Below are 19,446 nucleotides of genomic sequence, written 5' to 3'. Positions count from 1 at the left end.
AGAAAGGCAAAGAGAATGTGAAGTGCTGTTTTCATAATGACTGGGACCTTTTTTTTGCCTTCCATCATTACTTTGAGCTTCACTGCAGCTAGTTAACTTGAGTGGAAAGGAGGAATAACCAGGCTACAATCTCTGATCTCAGTATGCAGTTCTAGTAGAGGACTGGATATGGCGAGGAGTTATGATCAGTATGGCTGCTCTCAGTGTGTTACATCTTCAAAAACTGGTGGTGCATCAGCTGATTAAGTTCCTTGTCCTGGCCAGGGCAGGTGGTCAAGGAACCACAAGGTTCCTTGGTAGAGACTTTACATGTGGAGTTGTGTTGGGTAGAGGACAAATCTTCTCAGTTAGTTGGAGCTAAGAGACACTGTCACTTCTGAGTAACAGCGCTCATCTTCCAGGGGATAGACAGCTTTAATCTCAGAGGGATTGAACAACTTTCTCATGGTTATTTATGGAACTAAACTATGTGGTAAAACCAAAAACTGTAACTTGGCATGTCTTTGGATGCCTTTAACTACAAAACCATCCACTCTGAGATATTTTTTCTGTGAAGTAGAGAATGGAGCAAGACAAAAGGACAGAGAAAGAGTGCTGGTGGAGTAACAAGGATGTGTTCTCGAGATACTGGAAGGGTGTGGGGGAAGGGGCTCTAGAAGGCATCTCAGTGGTTTTGACTGAGGCAGAACTAGGTATAATGAGCTTTTCCACAGGATAATACAGAAAGGTAGGAGGATTCAAACAGGAAGAGTGAAGAGAAAAGCATTAGGGTAAAGTCCCTTTTGTGGGAACTTTGTGGAGATTGAAAGGTTGACTCAGCTTCGTACTTGGTGGAAGGCACTTGCTGCTGAATTATGCATGCTGCCATGGAAGGTGGCTTTCACACCCATGACCTTAAACATAGACCACTGCAGTCTAGAAACTTCGCTAAGGATTCTCTTCTCATAGGAAGCCTGCTTGCAAACCCCAAACAAGATGTAAAGAGGTACCTCATATTGTAGAATTTCTTAATTATAAACAAAAGAAAAAATTAAAGGCTCTTTTTTAAAAAAAAAAAAAAAAAAAAAAAGGTGGGGGGGAGGGAAATTGTCAACAGTGAGCTTGGGAAAGCCAGTATTTCATCAACAAATATACAAAATTAAGACAGAGCCCTGGAAAGTCCCTGGTAAACTCTGTGCTCATTTATGCTGGTATTTTGCAGGGTACTTATATTCTGAAATAATGAAAGAATTATTATGTGAATTAAACCTAAATCTTAAACCAGGCAAGTTTTGAGAATTTACTTAGAAAGTGCTGCTTTTTGTTAAGCTTTCATAAAACATCCTTAAACTGCACATTCTGACTTCTGGTATTGTTGCTTTCCATTTCTGAATAATCAGATGGAAAAGTGCAGCATCAGGGAAGAGTTGGTGGTTTGCTCTCGTTCCTTGATAGGTTGAAATGGAAGATAGATGCCAGTCAGAGTACCAAGTGCACTTGGGTGTCTAGTGACAGGTAGTGTTTCCACAGTTTGCAAAACATGATGATACATACTTGTCTGCTGAAATGAAAGCATATGACATATGTTTTAAAGCTAAAAAACAGGAATAGCCCAAATCCTTTATTGCTTTAACAAACCTAGGCCTTTTTGTCAGACACTCTTCCCCCTAAGTCCCTGCCTTCTTGCTGAGATTAAAGAGTTGACTCCATTTATCTTACTCCTGGTCTTTGTGTTAGGCTTGAAGTTGAATTCAGAACATAAAAACATACTTTTTTTCCTTTTCCTCGCTACATTTGGCAAAATCAAAAGTTCTTTATTCATGTCCCATCTCCATATATTTTAAATTTAGTAATGTGTTGCTGCATTATCTTAGCATGTTCTTCTCTGACTATAAACCAGCAGTCCAGAGTAGTTTAAAACTGACCTGTTTGCAAATGTTTGATACTGTCTCCACTGATACCTGTTTTCTTGTGCAACTTACTGTTCACTGGTTTACTTTCCTGTTAGTTGTACGTAAGTGAAGCTTCTCCCATTCCTACAGCACTTTTTTAATTTGCAAGAGTGTTCTCTCAATTGGCACTTGTCAGACACATGTTTTTGCATTTGTGAGGTCTTTGTGTTTTCTTCTCCAATGTTTCTGTATTTTCCTCAGTGGCTGCACTAGGAAAATGCCAGCGATCCTTTCCGGCAGAGAGATGCATGTGGGCTAACTGATTACCATGCATCAAGAAGGATTCTCTGAAAAGAAAGAGATTGGCATTACCTCATCCTACTGCTGAGTGCTCAGACTCTGGCCTGTTTTGACAGAGATCTTTCTACATATCAGGAGCGGTGAACAAAAGTCAAAACCTTTGTGTTGCAGGTTTTGTTTCTCCCTAAAATGGATGCTTTTCTACCATCTGTGAATGTGGTGCTTCCTGTAAAGTAACCTATATATTAGCCTATTGGGGCCTGGTTATTTCAAGGGAGTTTGGGTTACAAAAAAAAAAAAAGTATAATATAGAACATTATGTAGAAAACCCCATCTAAATACTGTACTTTGTTCCTGGTGTTTCTGTAACTTCATCCCAAATCACTGGACCAGACACAGCTTCAGAACTCTGAGGAGGTTTTTATTCTCTTCATTTTCTTGGTGGTCACAAACACTTTGACCGAGGGTGAATTGCTTGTCGTCATTAAACATGTCAGCACAGCTCAGTCTGTGGGAAGCGTTTGTCGTTTGAGAGGATGGAGCCCCCCTCCACCCTGCAGCGCTGGCAAACGCCCCTCATTTGGTCACTGAACATCTTGCGTTCCCATCACACAGAGCTGTTAACAGCATGTGTGGTTTTGGTTATGGATGGCAGGGGAGCTCAGTGCAGAGCCTTCCCCCAGAGTGGGGACCACGTTTCCCAAATTCACAGCTGGTGAAAGGTGTAATGTGAAGTTCTGCGGGATGCTGGCTGCCCCTTGCTGGTCCCGTGGCTAGTTCTCTTTTGGTGTTGGGAGGTAGTTCCACCTCTGTCCTTGGGAAGCATGGTGACGGGCGCTCACATGTACGCCATGGTCCATGTAATCAGCTCACATTCGTTGCTGGACCGGTACTGCCCCAAGTGGGTGGTGGAGCAGGGAGGAATCCTGCTGAGCACTGCCGCTGCTGGCACTGCTGTTGCCTGGGGATGCTTCTGCCGGGTAAGCCCTTATTTTTGTTTGTTTGGTTTGGTGTTTTTATATTAAAAAACCACTTTATTGTTGTTGTTGTTATTATTATTTAATTCCTCCTCCCCCCAACTTGGCAGCACTCCCCAGCACAGAGGACCCAACTGAGGCCATGGGTACTGATGGTGAGTGGAGCGGAGGTTTATGCCTGTGCTGGGTTAGCCATGCTTAACGCTGGTGGTCCTGAGCAGCAGCTGTGGGAGCATCATCCTTCGTGGATTTTTCAGTGGGGAGGATTTTTTGTTCTTTGTTTTGTTTTTAGTTTGTAGGGGGGTGGGTGGGGGTGTTCTTGCGCTGTGGGTTTCGGAGCAGGAGGCCCGGGCAGCACCCGGACTGGCCGAGCGCGAAGACCACAGGGCGTGTTTGCCGGGGGTGGCGGTGGGGGGTGAGTTTGGAAACCGGCCCCAGGCCGCGGCGGCGGCGGCCGGGACCATCCGCTGGGCGGCGGCGCCACCTGGCGGCGGTGGCCGGAGCGGGCGGTGCCGAGCCCGTCCTGCCTCGTCCCCTGCTCCTCCCCTGCCGCCGCCGCCGCCGCCTCCTCTTCCTCCTCCTCCTTCTCCTCCTCCTCCACGCACCCCCTCCCCTCCTTCCCTCGCCGGCCTGCTCGCCAGCTCTGCAATCCGCAGCTGCCCGGTGCCTGCTTGCTGCTGAGCCAGGGACTGACACCGGCATGCAGGGAAAATAGCAGTACCTTTAACGTCAGGGGAAATACCAGTTTTCTTTCAGGCAGCGTACTTAAAAAATCTGATTTAACTATGCTCAGTAGGACACGGGAGCTACGGTGATGTGTTCGTGGTAGGGAGGGGTCAAATGGTGCTGCACATGATGATAAATTCATAGGGTGGGATTTTAACTGAGAGCATTACCGCTATGCAGAAGGTGCCAAGGTGAAATACATCTTCGTAGTGCTGAGAGTGTATCACTTAATTCATGCGGATAGGTAACTTAGCTATGTAACCTCTCATCGTAACTACTTTGTGTCACATAGGAAGCTATGTGTTTTGATTAAAGAAGTAAAACCAAAATCAGCTTGATGCAGTGTCTATGCCATAAAGACTAGTTATCACCTGGACCCAGTCAGGTGTGTGCATGGATTAAGTCACGGATTAAATGTGTTTTAGTAAGTAGATCTAAAATGATTCTGAGAAGCATTTTCAAAATGCTTTATTTTCCTGATGTTGGCCTGATCTGTATCTGCCAGAGTAATTTTGGTAGTAAGTACTTCTTTGTGTGATGCTAACAGGGAAGCACACATACACACATGGCATGCAATTATTTACTTCTGTCTTACTGGAAATACCTGGGCAAATATCTGTTTTTCTGTATGATGTTCTACTATTTAAGAGTGTGTATTAACAGATGAATTTCTTAAACCTATTCTTTAGGCAAGTTTTATTTGTGTCTGGAAGCACTCTTAAGGAGCCAGCTGTGGTTGGGATGGGGGGTGCCCTGCCTTTTGTAACAGGAGGGTGTGGATAAGTGGCAAGTAAATGATGTAGGTGATCTGAGAAGTTCTGTCTTTACTGGCAACTTAATCATTCCCCCCCCTCGTGGAGTTTTATGAACATAACAACAGACCTTGCACCGCTGTTGGGGTGGGGAGGTGGCTTGGTTACCTCAGTTCCCCTTGTCCCTCCCCGGTGCATTGTTTAACCCTGCTGGAGTTGCTCTGACCAGACCCGTTGTGTGCTGCTGGGAAAGCAGATGGCCTTCCTGAATTTAAAAAAAAAAAAAAATCAGGTCCTTGTAAGACCTGAACGCTGGGGAATAATTAATACTTAAGCTCCTCAGGAGGAGAAGTGTCAGTATCACTTCTTGCAAAAATACAGCAGGCCACAGCCCTCGCCCAGGAACCGATGCAGCTTCTTACTTGTTCCCAGCAGGGTTCTCCTCCATCCCGCCAGGTTTGCACGTCTGAGGAGAAAAGCTTTGCACTGAAGTGGCAGGCGTCTTTCTGTTTAAGGACACTTAACATAGATAGCTGATCACTGACATTTAAAAATCTTTCTTTGTTAATTCTGCGGCAGGCGCAGGGATTTTTCACACTGTTTTCTAGGGTCTTGCTCTCAATATGGAGGCAAGAGACATCAGGTTAATTGAGCCTCTTGCCCAAAATGGTGTTTGCAGACTGCTGCAGGTACACTTGTAGAAGCTTTTTTCTATCAAACCAAGTTTGTAATTGCCCTTAAACGTATTTTCCTACTTGCTTGTAAAGTACATGATAGAATGAGGGCTGGGGAAAGGAAAACCAGCTGAAGTTCTTTTCAGCCCTAATGGATGTATTTGGTTTTTTGTGTTGGTGTTTGGGTTTTTTTTTTAAATCCTTTTGAAAAGGAGAAATTCCAAATTAAGCCAGTCTGTGGCAGTGTTTTTCAGCATTTCTTTTGCTTCTGCTGCATTTAAAGCTTAAGCCTTGGTGCTAATTGAAAAAGTTGGGAAGCTTCCTATGCACTATATGCAGTAGTTAGTTTCAGTATTTAATAACGTTTTAGCATTTTAACACAGATCTTTACTTACTAAAATGAGTGTGTGATATAAATAATCATGATTTTCAGGTGCACAATTCCTATTTTATTGTCTAAGAAGCTTGTTTTAGAAGTGATGTGTTGCTATTGCCATTTTTCAAATGGATTTGATTTCTCCCCCCATCCTCCTTTAGCATAGCAATGTTTCTATTATTTGAAAGATTCAGTAAAACACATTTACAGATGGTTCTTCTCTTTTCATCACATCTTTGTGACGTCCCCTTGTCTCCTGACCTTTCTGAGCTGCATCATGCACTGTGGGATAATTCTCATCTGACTTCCTTCCTAAACAGGCTTCCCTTTTTTGAAATGGGAAGCTTGACACCAGAGATGAATAGATGCTGAAATTTATTTTATCTTTTAACCTAGATCTTAAAAGTTATTATTTCCCTTACTCATTTTCCAGATTAGTAAGAATTTAAAAATAAGAATTTAAGCTAGCCCAGAACTTTGGTGCTCTAGTGAGCTCTCAAATTCACCTCTTGGTATAAAAGGAAAAGTGTCAGGAAAAATGCTAAAACTCCAAATCCCTTTTAGAGCACATTTTGCCTGCAGGCAGCTGCCCTTTCTGCTGCCGTGCTGGTGGTGGTAGGTTCCAGCCTGCTTTGTCTATTAGCTCTTCAAGGGGATTATGGAAGTTGCCAGTAAATGGCTGATGTCTTTAGTGATCTGTGTAAGGCTGTCACAGAGTTGTTTCAAGCCAGGTCTGAAAGGCCATTTACTTTGCTGGAAGTGCCTCCCGTAGTTATTGTTACTGTTAACTCTGTTTCTACACAAAGGGGCAAGGGAGGACACTGGAAAGAAAGGGAAGGAGAGAGGAAAGGCTACGTACCTTGCAATTAGCCAACTGGCAAATAGGCCTGCTCTGCGTGGTCAGTAGGGGCGATGGTGAACTGGATGCTGGGTGTAGGGGATCTGGGTCTGTCAGGCTGGACCTCAAGCCTCTTCTCTTGAGGCCTTTGGCTCAGGGCTGCAGGTTGTGTGGCACAGGCACAGTGCATTTGGTGCAGTTTAGCTGCAGTGTGTACTGAGTCGGTGGCCTTGGCCATGTGTCCAGAGGCTGCCCACATGCCTGCAGCTACATCCTCTCTTGGGAGCTCCGGTTCTCTTTGGTCCATCTGGAGCAGAGCTGTTCAACTTTTGATGGCGGTCACTAGTTTAGAGCCTTCCTGTACCTTGAGGAAACTCTGCACATCCCACACCCTTGCTCGGTTCAGTCCCTCATCTGTCCTGCCACATCCTTGTGACACCATGTAACGGTGATAATTATGATTCAGCAATGTCAATCGTCAAGGGCATCGAGTTTCCAGTGGTGATAGTTCAGTCTGTCCAGCCTGTGTCTTGTATTTGATCTGACTTGCTTCTTTTCCTATTCCAGCCTTATTGCCTTCCATTTTCTTTCCAAAGTCCTCTTTCCTTTGAAAGCCTGAAAAAAATTATCAGCACAAGGAAGCAGATTTTCTGTCCAAGTACGGTATAACTAGTACATCTTTAAATACTTGTAATACTTATAACCTAAGTTCACCTTTCCATGGTGTGCCACTGTGTTTGATGTGACTGACATTCAGAGTAGAGATCCTTGACTGCCTTAAGTCTGTGAACAGAGCCACTAAGCCATGGTAGTGTGGCCTTCAGCAGGAGAAACAAGGTAAATTAGGTCATGCAGAGCTCCTTATTTCCGTAACTGTGCTACCTCTATTACCACGCTGGGCTTGCTGGCTGTAGCTTAGGTATTTCTGCAGAAGGGTAGCCTACGGCACAGCTGCACCCCCTGTTTTTAGACTGATCAGCTCTAGTAAAAGGCTTTATGATGTATGGCAATATGCTACCCATGCTTAACAAATGATAGGAGAAATGAAATATTGCATAAGGAATGTTAAGATGTATAGGGTGACTGCCAGCCCACAGTCCTGGCTTGGAAAGCCTTTTTTTTTTCCCTTAGTACATTTGAATGAAGAGGAACAGGTGGTGGTCAAAAGACGTTCTGGAGCAGACACTGTGGCAAGTCTGACTGTTGGAACGGAAGGGAAAATCTCTAGGAAGATTTACAACTGTGTGGGTCTATGTTTGGAGTGGCTGTACAGGCAGGCTGCCACTTGCTTAAAAAAACCGCTTACAAATCTGAGTCATAATTTTCCATCTCCTCTGCAAGAAGTTTTGATGCATCAAAACCAATTGCACTTCTCTTTCTGCACCTTAAACTAAAAAACAGAACCAAAAAACACAACAGCCCCTACTCCAATCCAACCCTCTCAAATTTAATTGTGTATCCTGCTGTGTTAATGGTCTTATGACCTTTCTTTTTCCTTCTTCTACCTGCACCAAACTTCACAGGCAAGGCCACACACGGAGAAATGCCTAGCAGCTACAGAGCGTACTGGCAGTACTCTGCTTAGGTTTTTGGACTAGTTCATACTGTATTGCTATTAACTCTGGAATTATGACAAAGCTGTGTTAGAGTCAAATTGGTATCATCTGGCCTAATCACTTCCTAATTTTGCAGAACATTCCAGAGGTTTTATATCCCATAATTTTCTTTAAGTATATATTATGAGCAGCAACATTTAAGGCAGTGCCAAATTGTACCGTTTTCATTTTGGCAAGTGGTCCCTGCAAGTGTTTTTGTATTTGTCCTGTGTACATATTCATCTCTCTCTCTATTTTACCTATAATTTATAGATAAGTACTTACCATTCCCTCATCACTTTCCAGGGTCCATACAGTGATGTGGAACTGTGAAGGTGCCTGTACATTTTAAACTGATGTAGTGCCTTCTCTCCGGTTCAGTCTGTGAGTGGGAGTGGTAGACCGTTTCTTCTGCATCCACTTAGGCGTTGCATTTCCAAAAGGAAGAATAGCAGGTTTGAAGTTTTGTGAGTTGGGGACAGTTGCAGAAATTGTGCATAACGTAGATAACTCACTTTGGTTTCTTGGTGCTGTGCTTTGCCCAGCTGTAGCTGGAGTGACCGTGTGTGAGATGGGAAGACATCGGAGTGCTCTTGAAGCTCACAGGGCGAAGTGGGGCTGTGGGGTGTGACCGGGAAGGCTGGTCCCCAGTCCCACCAGGGGCCACACTAGGGACTGCATGCAGGATGCAGCAACAGCCTGGGGATCAGATGCATTAGTTGCAGCCTTGCTGTGTGAGGCTGGACAGACCAGTGTCACCTCCCCTCAGCTCTTCATTTAAAGGACAAGCTTTCTTCTCCACTGGCAAAAGCCTCACTGAAGTCTTAACTACGCTTGGGTCGAGGTAGTGTGGATGAAGGGTGAAAAAGGCTCTTGGAACTACTCTAATAACAGGAGTTACAGCTTCATCTGCAGATAAGTGCGTGTTATTTCGTGGGGCTTTTCCCCTGCTGCTGGGCAGAGATTACCCTGATGAACCCCTGTGAGAAATACAGAGATGAAAGGATTGGTAAGTCATCGCTAGCCCTGCCACTGCCTAGAATTCCTATGCACCATGTATATAAAGATTTACAAAAAAATCGCACTGAGGAGGTGCAAAGAGATGTGGTGAACACTGGAAATGTCGTGTCTGTGGCATGCTGCCAGCAGCAGCCATTTTACCCACACGTGCACTGTCACTTCATTACGTGCTCTGCTGTGGATGGATGCTTTCTTTCCCTCACCTCCAAATAAAGTCTGTGTTGACTCTGGAAGGGCTGATACCTGGGAGACAGATCCCAAAGCACCCAGTGCTAGAAGGGAGTTTGCGTTTGGGCTTCAGCACAAAGATTTTTGCACTTGATGTGCACCTGTGTGAAGCCAAGGGTGATGAAAAGATACTATGTGAGGGGAGAGTGAAGTAATTTGCACGTGGAGCTGCTCCTTGCAGCCAGCTGGCCTTTGGGAGGCTTGTAGCATCAGTACCCTAGATAACAACAAAGCCAAATAGCCTTCAAGGAAAAATTATATGCAAGTAGCTGGAGAGAAAAAGTTCACTGTGAACTTTCAGGCTTGTTTTTCATCATACCTCCAATGCCTAACAACATGCACTTCAGCCTGACAGATTTTGAACTTGGTACCCTTTCCCACCTAGTTCCTCAGTTACTTTGTTGGTGCCTATTCTCTGATTGTGCTTGAAATTCCAGTAACCTTGCTGGCGTTTGCATCTGTGGCTGTGCGGATGGGGGATGCTTTCAGGCCTCCTTTTGTTTGTTTGTTTTTTAAAAAAAAGAAGTGATCTTTGAAGTGTGAATATAACTCTAAAGCATTTTTTCTGTGCAAAGGAATTTGTCATTTTACTGAGCTAGGGAATGCTTTATAGAAAGGGGTCTTCTGTGTGCTATACCATAACTGGTTTCAGACTCATATTTCACTCATCTTAAAAGGTTAAGTTTCAGATTTAATCAACTGAAATTTTTGTGCTTTTTTCCCAGTCACTTTGGTGACCTTTCCAATTCTTTCCAAAATGCAAAACTAATGCAATCAGTATCTCTGATGATAATAACAACAATAATCTAAAATAATTCAGAAACCTCAACATGTGCAGTCCAGAACTGAACAAACATTCTTTATTTAGTCTGATGGTTGCCTATACGTGTTTCATGTTTTTTGCTGCCCAGATTGTCAGAGCTCAGTGGGTTTTGTTTTCACAAACAGCAGGTGTCCTCCTGAACAATGCTAGAGAGATTAGTCAAATGGAGACCGGGATAGTTCAGAGTGGTGGGCTCAGCTGGCCTGTCCCACTTTCATCCCCTTCAGTGTCCCCCAGTTCTACAGAGGGAAGGCGATGAACAATCTAACAGGGCCCTTCAGCTGTTTGCATGCTCAGGTCATACATGGTGGTACAATGTTTTAAGCATCTGACAGTGAGGGTAAAAAGTAACTTGCGGGTAAAGTTAGAAATTGCGGAGGGTTAAGTTAGCGAAATAAAGAAAATGGGACTTTGGGATAAATCCCTATGTTGTTGTTCCAGTAACAGAGGGAAGCCTGAAAAGAAATGTGCAAGAAAAACAGCTGAAAAATAGTATGGTCTTAAAAAAAGTTGAATTTAGGGCTCTCGGCATTAGTCGTTTAATCATCATGGCAACAGCAGTAGTACTGTTTGGGAAGAAAAGAGTGGAAGGGAAAAAAGCTAAATTTTGTTACTCTAAGGTGCCCAAAAGAATTAAAATTGCTTTTGTCAGATGATAATTTCCCCTTCCTGGGCCCGCTCCCAAAAACCAAGGAGACAAACCTGCAGTTCTTCACTTGTGAGATCATGCTTTTTTGTAGTTGGCATCTTTTCCCAAGAAATAACTTGATTGAAAGCTGACAGTTGCTATCATGCATCCTTGGCCTGAAATTGTCAGCCATGAGATTAAAAAGTCAAGGAGAAGTCATTTAAGAACTATAAGATTTAAATGTAGAGAAGGAGAATGGAGACCATGAATGCAAACTATACCAAAGGCCTGCTAGTTCTGATTGGTGAACCCATGATCTGGGGTTATTTCCTGAGGATGGAAGTACAGTGGTGTTAGAAATGTATAGCTGATTGCATGGAGGTGAAAAGGTAACTAACTCCCCAACATCTAGCCACAGCAAAAATATGAAAAAAAACCAAACACCACCAACCTGAAAAGTAGTAAGGAAAAGTAGTGTGGTATAAACCAGAAACAACCCCCTCATGACCAGGTGAAGGCAGGACTTCTTGGGGCACCTAGGGCTTGTTTTCTGTGCACTCTGGGGCCATGGCCCAGGACAGTATTACTCCCCTTTCCCCCTTGCATAGCCGAAGTGAAACCTCTGTGGGGTGGGGTGAGCTGGCTGGCTGATAAACCATCTGTGTCAGCCACCATCTCAATCTCAAGAGCTGTGTGGGGTTTCTGCCCTGTTTAAAACCTCAGACCTTAGCCAAAACCACTCACTGTCAAATCTAAAATTAGTCCCAGAGGAAGCAGGAACACTAGTTGATCGTATCATCCTTTTACCTGCTAGCCTGCCCCATCCTGCAGTATTGAGTATTCCAGTCTCATTCTTGGGGATTACTGGGAAGCTGTGGAGCTGCGTCTGAAAACATCTAACAACGTGTAAAGCAAGATGAGCTTTGCAGATGAGAAGCTGGATCTTGTATAAACACACCACAAGTTTTTCTTCCCAGTTCTTGTTGTGGCACATGGCCTTGTGCTGTAAGAAAACTTAAGAGGGTTTGTAGGAGTTGTCTCTCACCTCATGCCTGCTTTGCCACCACGTTGAGGATCTATTGAATGACACAGCTGGAGAAGAAGGCAGAGGAGGTGGCGGATAGCATGTGGATTACAAAAACTAGACATGCAGGTAGGTGGAGTAGGGGACATAGCTGGTGTAAGACAAATGATCCTCTGCAAAACAGATACTGGGGCTTTTTGAACAGCCTGACCTATGCTGAGATGATAAACCTGCTGCTGAGGAGGGTTACAAACTGTTGAACGATCCAGGAGTCCTTCCCTTGGCTAACCACATAGGGAATCAGTGTGAAAGGAAGGGTGGTTTTGGTGTATGTCTACAGTGCAGTTGTAGTGTGTTGATACTAGCTTATGAAGGGCTTGCATTTGCTGTGCTGGTAGAGTGAAGGGAAGGAGGAAGTCATGCTTTCTGCCTCCACATGAAAAGGATGGAATTTTATCATGCATTGATAATTCATGTTTTGTCCATATAGGTTTTACAGACCAAGCGGTGCTCCACCTCTTCCCTTGACATACACTCTGCAAGCTCCAAATACACGTAACTGGGTTTTTTTCCTCTTAATTGTGAGTTTTCCTGCTTGGAGTTGTATCTGATTGTTGTGATAGAGTCCAGTGCTCAGGATGACATAATTCTCACTTTTGGAGCTTGGAGCTCCTGGGGAGGCTGCAGGCATTGGCCTGTCACCCTCCCATCTTCCCTCAGCCAGAAGAGTCCCCTTAACTCTTCATCTTTATTTTCTGGTTGGTTACTTTTCTGTTGCAGTTCTCTGAACTCCTTCTGACTTGTCTGTATTTGCAGATGTGCACAGATATTCTGGGGCATGGAGTATTTTTGTTGGACCTTCCTTTCACAGGATAAAAGACATTGATTTTCTGCTGCAAACCTGCTTTTTGCCTTTTTTGCCCTGCTGTGTCCCACTGTAATGTGTTCACTGTGGGCTTTTAGATAGTGCCCATTACTATGGTGTATATATTTTTGATTTTATATGTATGTATATAAAAAAACAACGTGACCAGCATGGCCATTGTGTCTTCTGCAGAATGTTTTTATTTTTATTTTTATAATGCTTTTATTTATGAAGCTAAACTGAAGAACCTCATCTAATACACTCATATTTAACTTGCCATCTATTGTAACATCTGTTATTTTCAACATTGCTGCTTCCCAGATTTCGCCCTCCCACTGCATGGTTTTTTTGGATCATTTCCCTTCACTTGTCTTAGCCTGCTTTTTTCCAGAATGAATCTCATTTGATTATTTTCAGACTGCATTTCTATTCTCTCTAAGTCCCTGTGCATTATTTCCTTGTCCCCGTTATTTTTGCAGCTCCTCCAAATGCAATATTTCCTGGAGATTTAAGTTAGCATGCTGTCTAGTCTCTTCTGGATCTTTAAAGAAAATAGGACCTAATACAGGTCTTTGCAGTATCGCACCTTCTTCCAATGTTATCCTTTGCTTTTATCGTGATTTATTTGCAGCCAGTTTTCAAATCCAGCCATAGCATTCATCTCAAAGTGCAAATCACTATCAAATGTTTACTAAAAATTGAACACATGACATCTGCTCTTTTCCCTCCGACTCCTGGTGCTGTAATGCTAACCAGAAAAGGGGCCAATTTCTAGCCAGTTCTGCTCTTCTGAATAGAAATCACGGTTTCATTGTCCTCAGGCTTGCAGGCTGCTTTACTTTATAGGAAGCCTCATGAATTAAAACAGCTGTGCAGCCTGCTCTGAAATTTGGTTCTGTGGAGAAACAGAGCTGAGGAGGAAACAAGTGGAGTTTATGCATGTGAGGGGGGAGAAAGAGAATAGGGATTATGTGCATGTGGAGAGAAGGGAAGTCACTTTTATCTGCCTGTGTAAGATATGTAACTAAATGATGGCAATAAGATATATTTCTGCAGAACTGATCAAATCTCTGAAGATTCCATCAGAAGCCACCTCCTAGCTGGGCATCTTGTAAAATTCATCTGCTTCAACTGCTGGCCAGGTATCCGTGACACAGAAAAACTAATGCTTAAGGGATGTGGTAAAAGGACCCTTCTCAGTCTTGAGTACAACAGGTGAACAGTTGTTTTGGGTAAGAAACAAAGGAATTGAGACAAACATGAGGAGATGACAGAGACCATAGGATAAAAAGTGAGAGCATGCTTAGCCAATATTCTTTCAATGGGGAATGTGAGTTATAGTCCCTGGAGATCACGCAAAAGGCATTGCATTCATGGCTTTTTACTTTGACCTGGCCATAATAAAATCTCGAAAGTTTCTGGTGACAGTAATGCCTGCACTGCACTGGTTAGAGCAGTATTTTATACCAGTGATTTAAAAAGATTGTTAGTACCCCTTTTCAGCTGGGGCAAGCGGCTGGGAGCAGGCAGAAATAAATTTTTCTAAAAAGTCTCTGCCTATATTATTGGGTTGCATACCATTGCCTCTTGCTCTTGCCTGCATCCCCTCTTCCCCCCGGCTTCTGCTACCTGCTCACAGTCTAGGCTGGACCACCTCCTGTGATGGGGAGGATGGCACATGGCAGTGTTTCAGTCTGAGTGTTGATATCTGGAGTGTTGGGTCCCTGGTGGAGAGCAGGATGGGGCTAGGGAGAAGCTTAGGCTGTGCTTTATGCTGGTGAAGGAGTATGAGTTGGCCTGCAGGTGAGAAGTGTGTCTGTCCAAATCTTGGGGAAGGTAGGGGTGTGGTTTTGTTCTGAGTTTTTCTTGCTAGAAGTGCAGCTTGAGTAATAAACACAAATACTGCTATTGAGGCTCCCGATCTAAGCTTTAAAAATTATTCCTAGTATGTTCAGTACTGTTTGTCTGAGACATCAGAGAAACTGAATCTAGCAAGATGCTATGGAAGAGATGTTAGAAGCTATGTTTTGTAATATCCTTACAAATTTTCATATATTGTACTGACAGCATATGCCTTCAGCATTGTGGCAACTGCAGGCCACCTCACAAATGCCCTCATTGTTTTCCTACTCTGTGCTACATTTTCCACATGAAAAATCCCTTTTTCTTTGATGGCTGCACTAAAGCACTAGGACTAAAAGGACTGTAGCTATCTCGAGATTTGCAGTTCCAGGCTTTATACCTGTGGTTATTGGACCACATGGGTCTGTGGTCTGTCTCCCTACTTCTTCCTCCTCCTCCTCTCCCCAAGTACAGACCTAAGCTGAACAACCCAGACCTAAAGACCAAGTCCAGACCTAACTCATGCCACCTCACAGTCTTTGACTTTGTTCTCTTTGCTGAAACAGCGCATTACATAGATTTTGACCAAGTCAGAAAGCATCAAGGGGTGGTCTGAGGTGCACAGAGCAACCTGGGAGTTGGCATCTGCCAATGCACCCCTTCATCACGTCTGTGCAGATGTGACTGGAGCCTCCCAGCTCCACAAGCCCCAAGAGTGGGACTGATGGTGGTCTCCCTCCTCTGCCTGCTGTGCTCAATGTAGCCAGTAGGTCGGTTCAGACTCTGCTGAGTACTGCTACAACCAAATGATTTGTTTTTGCTTTGCTTTATTATTTACTACGATGATCAAAGGAGCTACTCCTTGTGATCGTAAAGAGAAGCCTTAAAATCTTATTTAAGAGCACAAATATTTTGGGCTTTGACAGATGTGCTTTGAAAGTAACACAGATGTGCAGTGTCAAATTTCACCGCTGCATGCAGTGTCTTTGTTTCAAACTGTAAATTTGGCTGGTAGTACTGGGCATATGCTTTCCCAAAACCTTGCCCCCTGCAACACAGGAAGAACAAGTTTCTGGGTTGTGGGTTCCCCCCCCCCCCCCCCCCCCCCGAATTTACCCTCTTAAAGTGTTTGAAAGGAAAATGATCTTAGCAGACTGAGCACTCAGTCCTACAAGGCTGCAAAATCTATGGTTTTATTTTTAACATAATTTGAATTAAATAAAGGCTTAAGCATTTTTTGCTTGAATTGAAGGCAAGACTAAGTAGACTTTATTTGCAGTGAAACTCCAGCTAAAGATATGTTTCTGCCATTATACTGTGCAGAATAAGGTCTGTGGCACCGTGCTAGCGAACAGTGCTTGCTTTTGTGAAGCGCTGGCTTGTATGAGTTGATGTGAGAGGATATGCAGCTCCAGAGCAGTTCACTCCTTTCCCATTCTCAGCCCTTTGACGATGCAGTGATCACTTTGGACGTTCTACATGGACCATGGTCTCCTTACACTTGCTTGACAGTGGCTCATTAACTGCATGTTAATTGAAAGTTTGTCAGATGATACAATTCAGTTACATGTTAAATGGATGCAGTAAGCATTACCTCTGTGATGAAAATCTCTGTAGAACTGATTTGTGAACTGATTTGGAGGGATTCAATGGCTTCATCAGCAGCTCTGAGAGATCAGCGTCGGGAGCGCAGGCAGAGGTAGCCATGCTCCCAGCAAAACAAATCCTACTCTTCTCTTTCACCCTAAGCAGCTTTAATCACTGCCCAGTATGTTCCCTGTCCAGGACATGTGTTAGGTAGCTAAATTTACTCTGAAGATCTGGGAAGCAAAGAAGAAAATGAGAAGAATCAAAAGTCTGGTTTGAATTCTGTAATCTAAATACCTGAAAATGTTGAATTCCTTATCTGTCCATGGATTAAGTGGTCATAAAATTTTCCTAAAGTTTGACACAAACGTAAACGTATGTTAAAAAAAATGGATCTGTTTTAAACTAATGGACGGAAAATTCAAAATTTACATCCTCCATAACTCATCTTTTATACTTGGCCACTGCAAAAGTCCCTCTTAAGCGAGCAGTTTATAATGTATTCTGTACCTGCTTATATGCTTGGTTTCCATGTGGAGCCGATTTTTATTGCTGAGTTATAAACCCTCTGAAAACAGGGACTTGTAATGGAAGCACTGACAGACCTTTAACTAGGTCAGTCTTAGTCTGGCACCATTATCTTTGCTTTTGTTAAAACATTAAATGGTTGCATATTTGTTTATTTTTTTTGCAGTCCCAGAATTTTAACATGGATATATTACTGAATTGTTCTTTCTTTAAAATGTCATGAACATGCAGCATTAGAGAGTTTATCCAGACTTCGTAGTCATCTTTAAAAGTAAATGGAACTGTTGTGTCTTACTTCATGATTTTCTTGCTTATACAGTACATTTAGTCTGTAGCATGTCATTACAATATTAATACCAAAGTTTGCTTTTTCTCCTGCTACCTTATTGTAGTCTTGAATTATGCTCTGTCTTTGAGGGTCCTTTCTGCATAAAATGACAAGGATGTTTTTTTATTTGTCCCATTCAGGTGAAAAGCCATACCACTGCAACTTTTCTGAAGAGGAAACCCCAATGGTAACTTCTGAGTTGGATGAGCTCCCAAAGCTGGGAAGCCACAACACCAGAGAAAATGAAGCCAGGGAATCTAAACCAGAGATTCCTGCCCTGGTGTCAGCACTGGAGAGTGTCATCAAGGAGCCCTTTTTGAAATACCAAGATCTAAAAGCTTCTGCAGACATAAAGATGCCAGCATTTCACCACAGCCAAGGGCTTCCTTGCTCTAGTCGCATTGCTAGCTTTGCTTCGGGTATGGGCCAGACATCTCCAAATGTGGTCATGGGCTTGAAAACGTCACTTGAAGTGCAGGCTAGTCGTGCTAGAGAAAATTTGCTAGACTTGCACAGGGAGTATCCTCTGATAGAAAAAGGTGCTGAAGTTCAAGAGGTAGCTCCACTTGATTTGAGTGAAAAATCAACAAGGGATAGTTCATGCAATAAAAATCTGAATGCATCCTTGCAGGCTGCTTTAATTGTCTACCCATGTCCTTTCTGCAGTCACAAGACCTACTACCCTGAAGTCCTGTGGATGCACAAAAGAATTTTGCACAAAATCAGCTGTAACTCTATGGTCCCCCCTTGGGTTCAACAGAATGGATTCAAGAGTATTAAAAACAACCTGGTCTTTCTGGCAAGGAGTGGGCGTACTGGCCCCCCTCCTGTTCTCGGCGGTAAGGAGTGCCAGCCTTTGCCCATTGCCAGATTTACACGCACTCAAGTGCCAAGTACATTGCCAGGGTCCAAAAGCAGCTCTCTTTCCGTTGGGATGACTGCAAAGTCTGGGAGCATGCATCAGGCAAAGGACGGTCATGCCTTCAGCCACTGTGGTCCACGCTTATCAGGTCTGGATGGGTACAGACAGCCCAAGTTAAACCATTCCCAGGAGCAATACAGCATAGCAGCACAACAAAAAAGTAAATATGAAGCAAATTCCAAACTTACGCAAATGGGAGCCTATAGCAGAAGCGTAACGCCTACTCAACCGGTCATATCCAGGCCTAGCACTCAGCCCACCAACAGTAAACAAGTGGAAAAGTATGTGGCTCCCCAACAAGGAAGTACTAGCTTTGCCCCTCCAGGTAAGCACTGTGCGTCTGACCCCATGAAGGCCAAATTCAGCCCGCCGCTGCAGTATCATCCTCTGTGTAAAAGCGAGCAGTACACTAAACATGAAGAGCCATCAGTGCCTCAGCGGGAGTCTCATGTGAAAGCTGGGAATGAGGTGAGGACATTGGCAAACTGCACAGCGGTAGCACGAGCGAGTCCACTACTGCAGTCCCAGCCTAGTGCCGTGGGGGTTTCTCCAGCTTTACACTCCAGCAAACAGGATTTGGGATCAGATGGGCATGAGAAACGTTTGGACGTTTTAAATATCTTTAAAACATACATTCCAAAGGACCTTGCTTCATTGTACCAAACGTGCGGTGCCAACAGCCCTGTCTTGGATCACGCAGGTAAGATTTTCACAAGCCTTTCTGTAGCCGAGGATGCGGCTTCCTTGTTCCTGCTTCATTCAGAGTCACAACATGCTGTTTCACAGTTCCTTCCTTCTCTCTCTCTAACGGTTGGGATTACGAGTTCATTGCTTTTATCATTTCTGGATAGGCTTGAATAGGTTTGTTTACCAGTCTCTAACATTGCAGCATTCCCCTTCGTGCACTGTGTGACATTTTTGTTGCAGGTTAAATGTATCTGGTTCCACCTGGAGTATTAGTGTTCCTTTGTCCCCTCACTTCAAGAAGGCTGAGGTTACACAGATGTGCTGTCACACAAAGATCCTCCTCATATGCTGGTGCTGGCACACATCATCATCTTTTTGCTTCGGGCAAAATGAACGTCCTCTGGGGCTTATCTGTGATGTTATTTTGGAGGTTTTGTTCAATTTCCTCTGCAAACAAATCTTCTAAGAACAGTGATAATCACTTGTCAGTGTCCTTTGTCTTTCTTGACAAAAGTCTTAAGATCTTCCTTGTCCATATCAAAGACTGCTGTTGTATTTTTCAAATGATTCTTTTGATCTGTTTGTATGTTTATAATTATAAAGAGAGGGGGCAGAATTCATGTAATCAGGAAAGGCGGTTGTGCAAACAGCCAGTTTAAAAGTTCAGGGACTGAAAAAGTATCAGTGCCTCTCCTGTCACTTGTCAGTCAACTGCCACATAAAAAGAAGAATGAGGGGGAAAAAAAAAAAGGAACTAATGTATTTGCATGTGAAATCATACCCTTCTGATGATCTGCCAGAATTAGTTTGTCTCAGTGGAAACTGAAAATCACACTGATTTATTACTCTTGAGAT

The 19,446-nt window shown here is 43.6% G+C and overlaps 1 protein-coding gene across 5 annotated transcripts in view; it reads left to right on the top strand.

Moving 5' to 3' along the window:
* The window catches only part of ZNF516 (zinc finger protein 516), a 163,553-nt gene that overhangs the window by 70,519 nt on the left and 73,588 nt on the right, over positions 1-19,446 (top strand). For 4 of the 5 annotated variants that reach the window (XM_074899318.1, XM_074899314.1, XM_074899315.1 and 1 more), the window contains exon 3: positions 17,123-18,604. In XM_074899318.1, the coding sequence (XP_074755419.1) occupies positions 17,123-18,604 (1,482 nt within the window). The remainder of the gene's footprint in view (positions 1-17,122; positions 18,605-19,446) is intronic. The other variant, XM_074899319.1, reaches the window with a different exon arrangement.

The sequence above is a fragment of the Athene noctua genome, chromosome 2, assembly GCF_965140245.1.
Source record: "Athene noctua chromosome 2, bAthNoc1.hap1.1, whole genome shotgun sequence".
In the NCBI taxonomy this organism is placed as follows: Eukaryota; Metazoa; Chordata; class Aves; order Strigiformes; family Strigidae; genus Athene; species Athene noctua.
The sequence above is the reverse complement of the archived record's forward strand: the minus strand, read 5'-3'. Positions and strand labels throughout refer to the sequence as shown.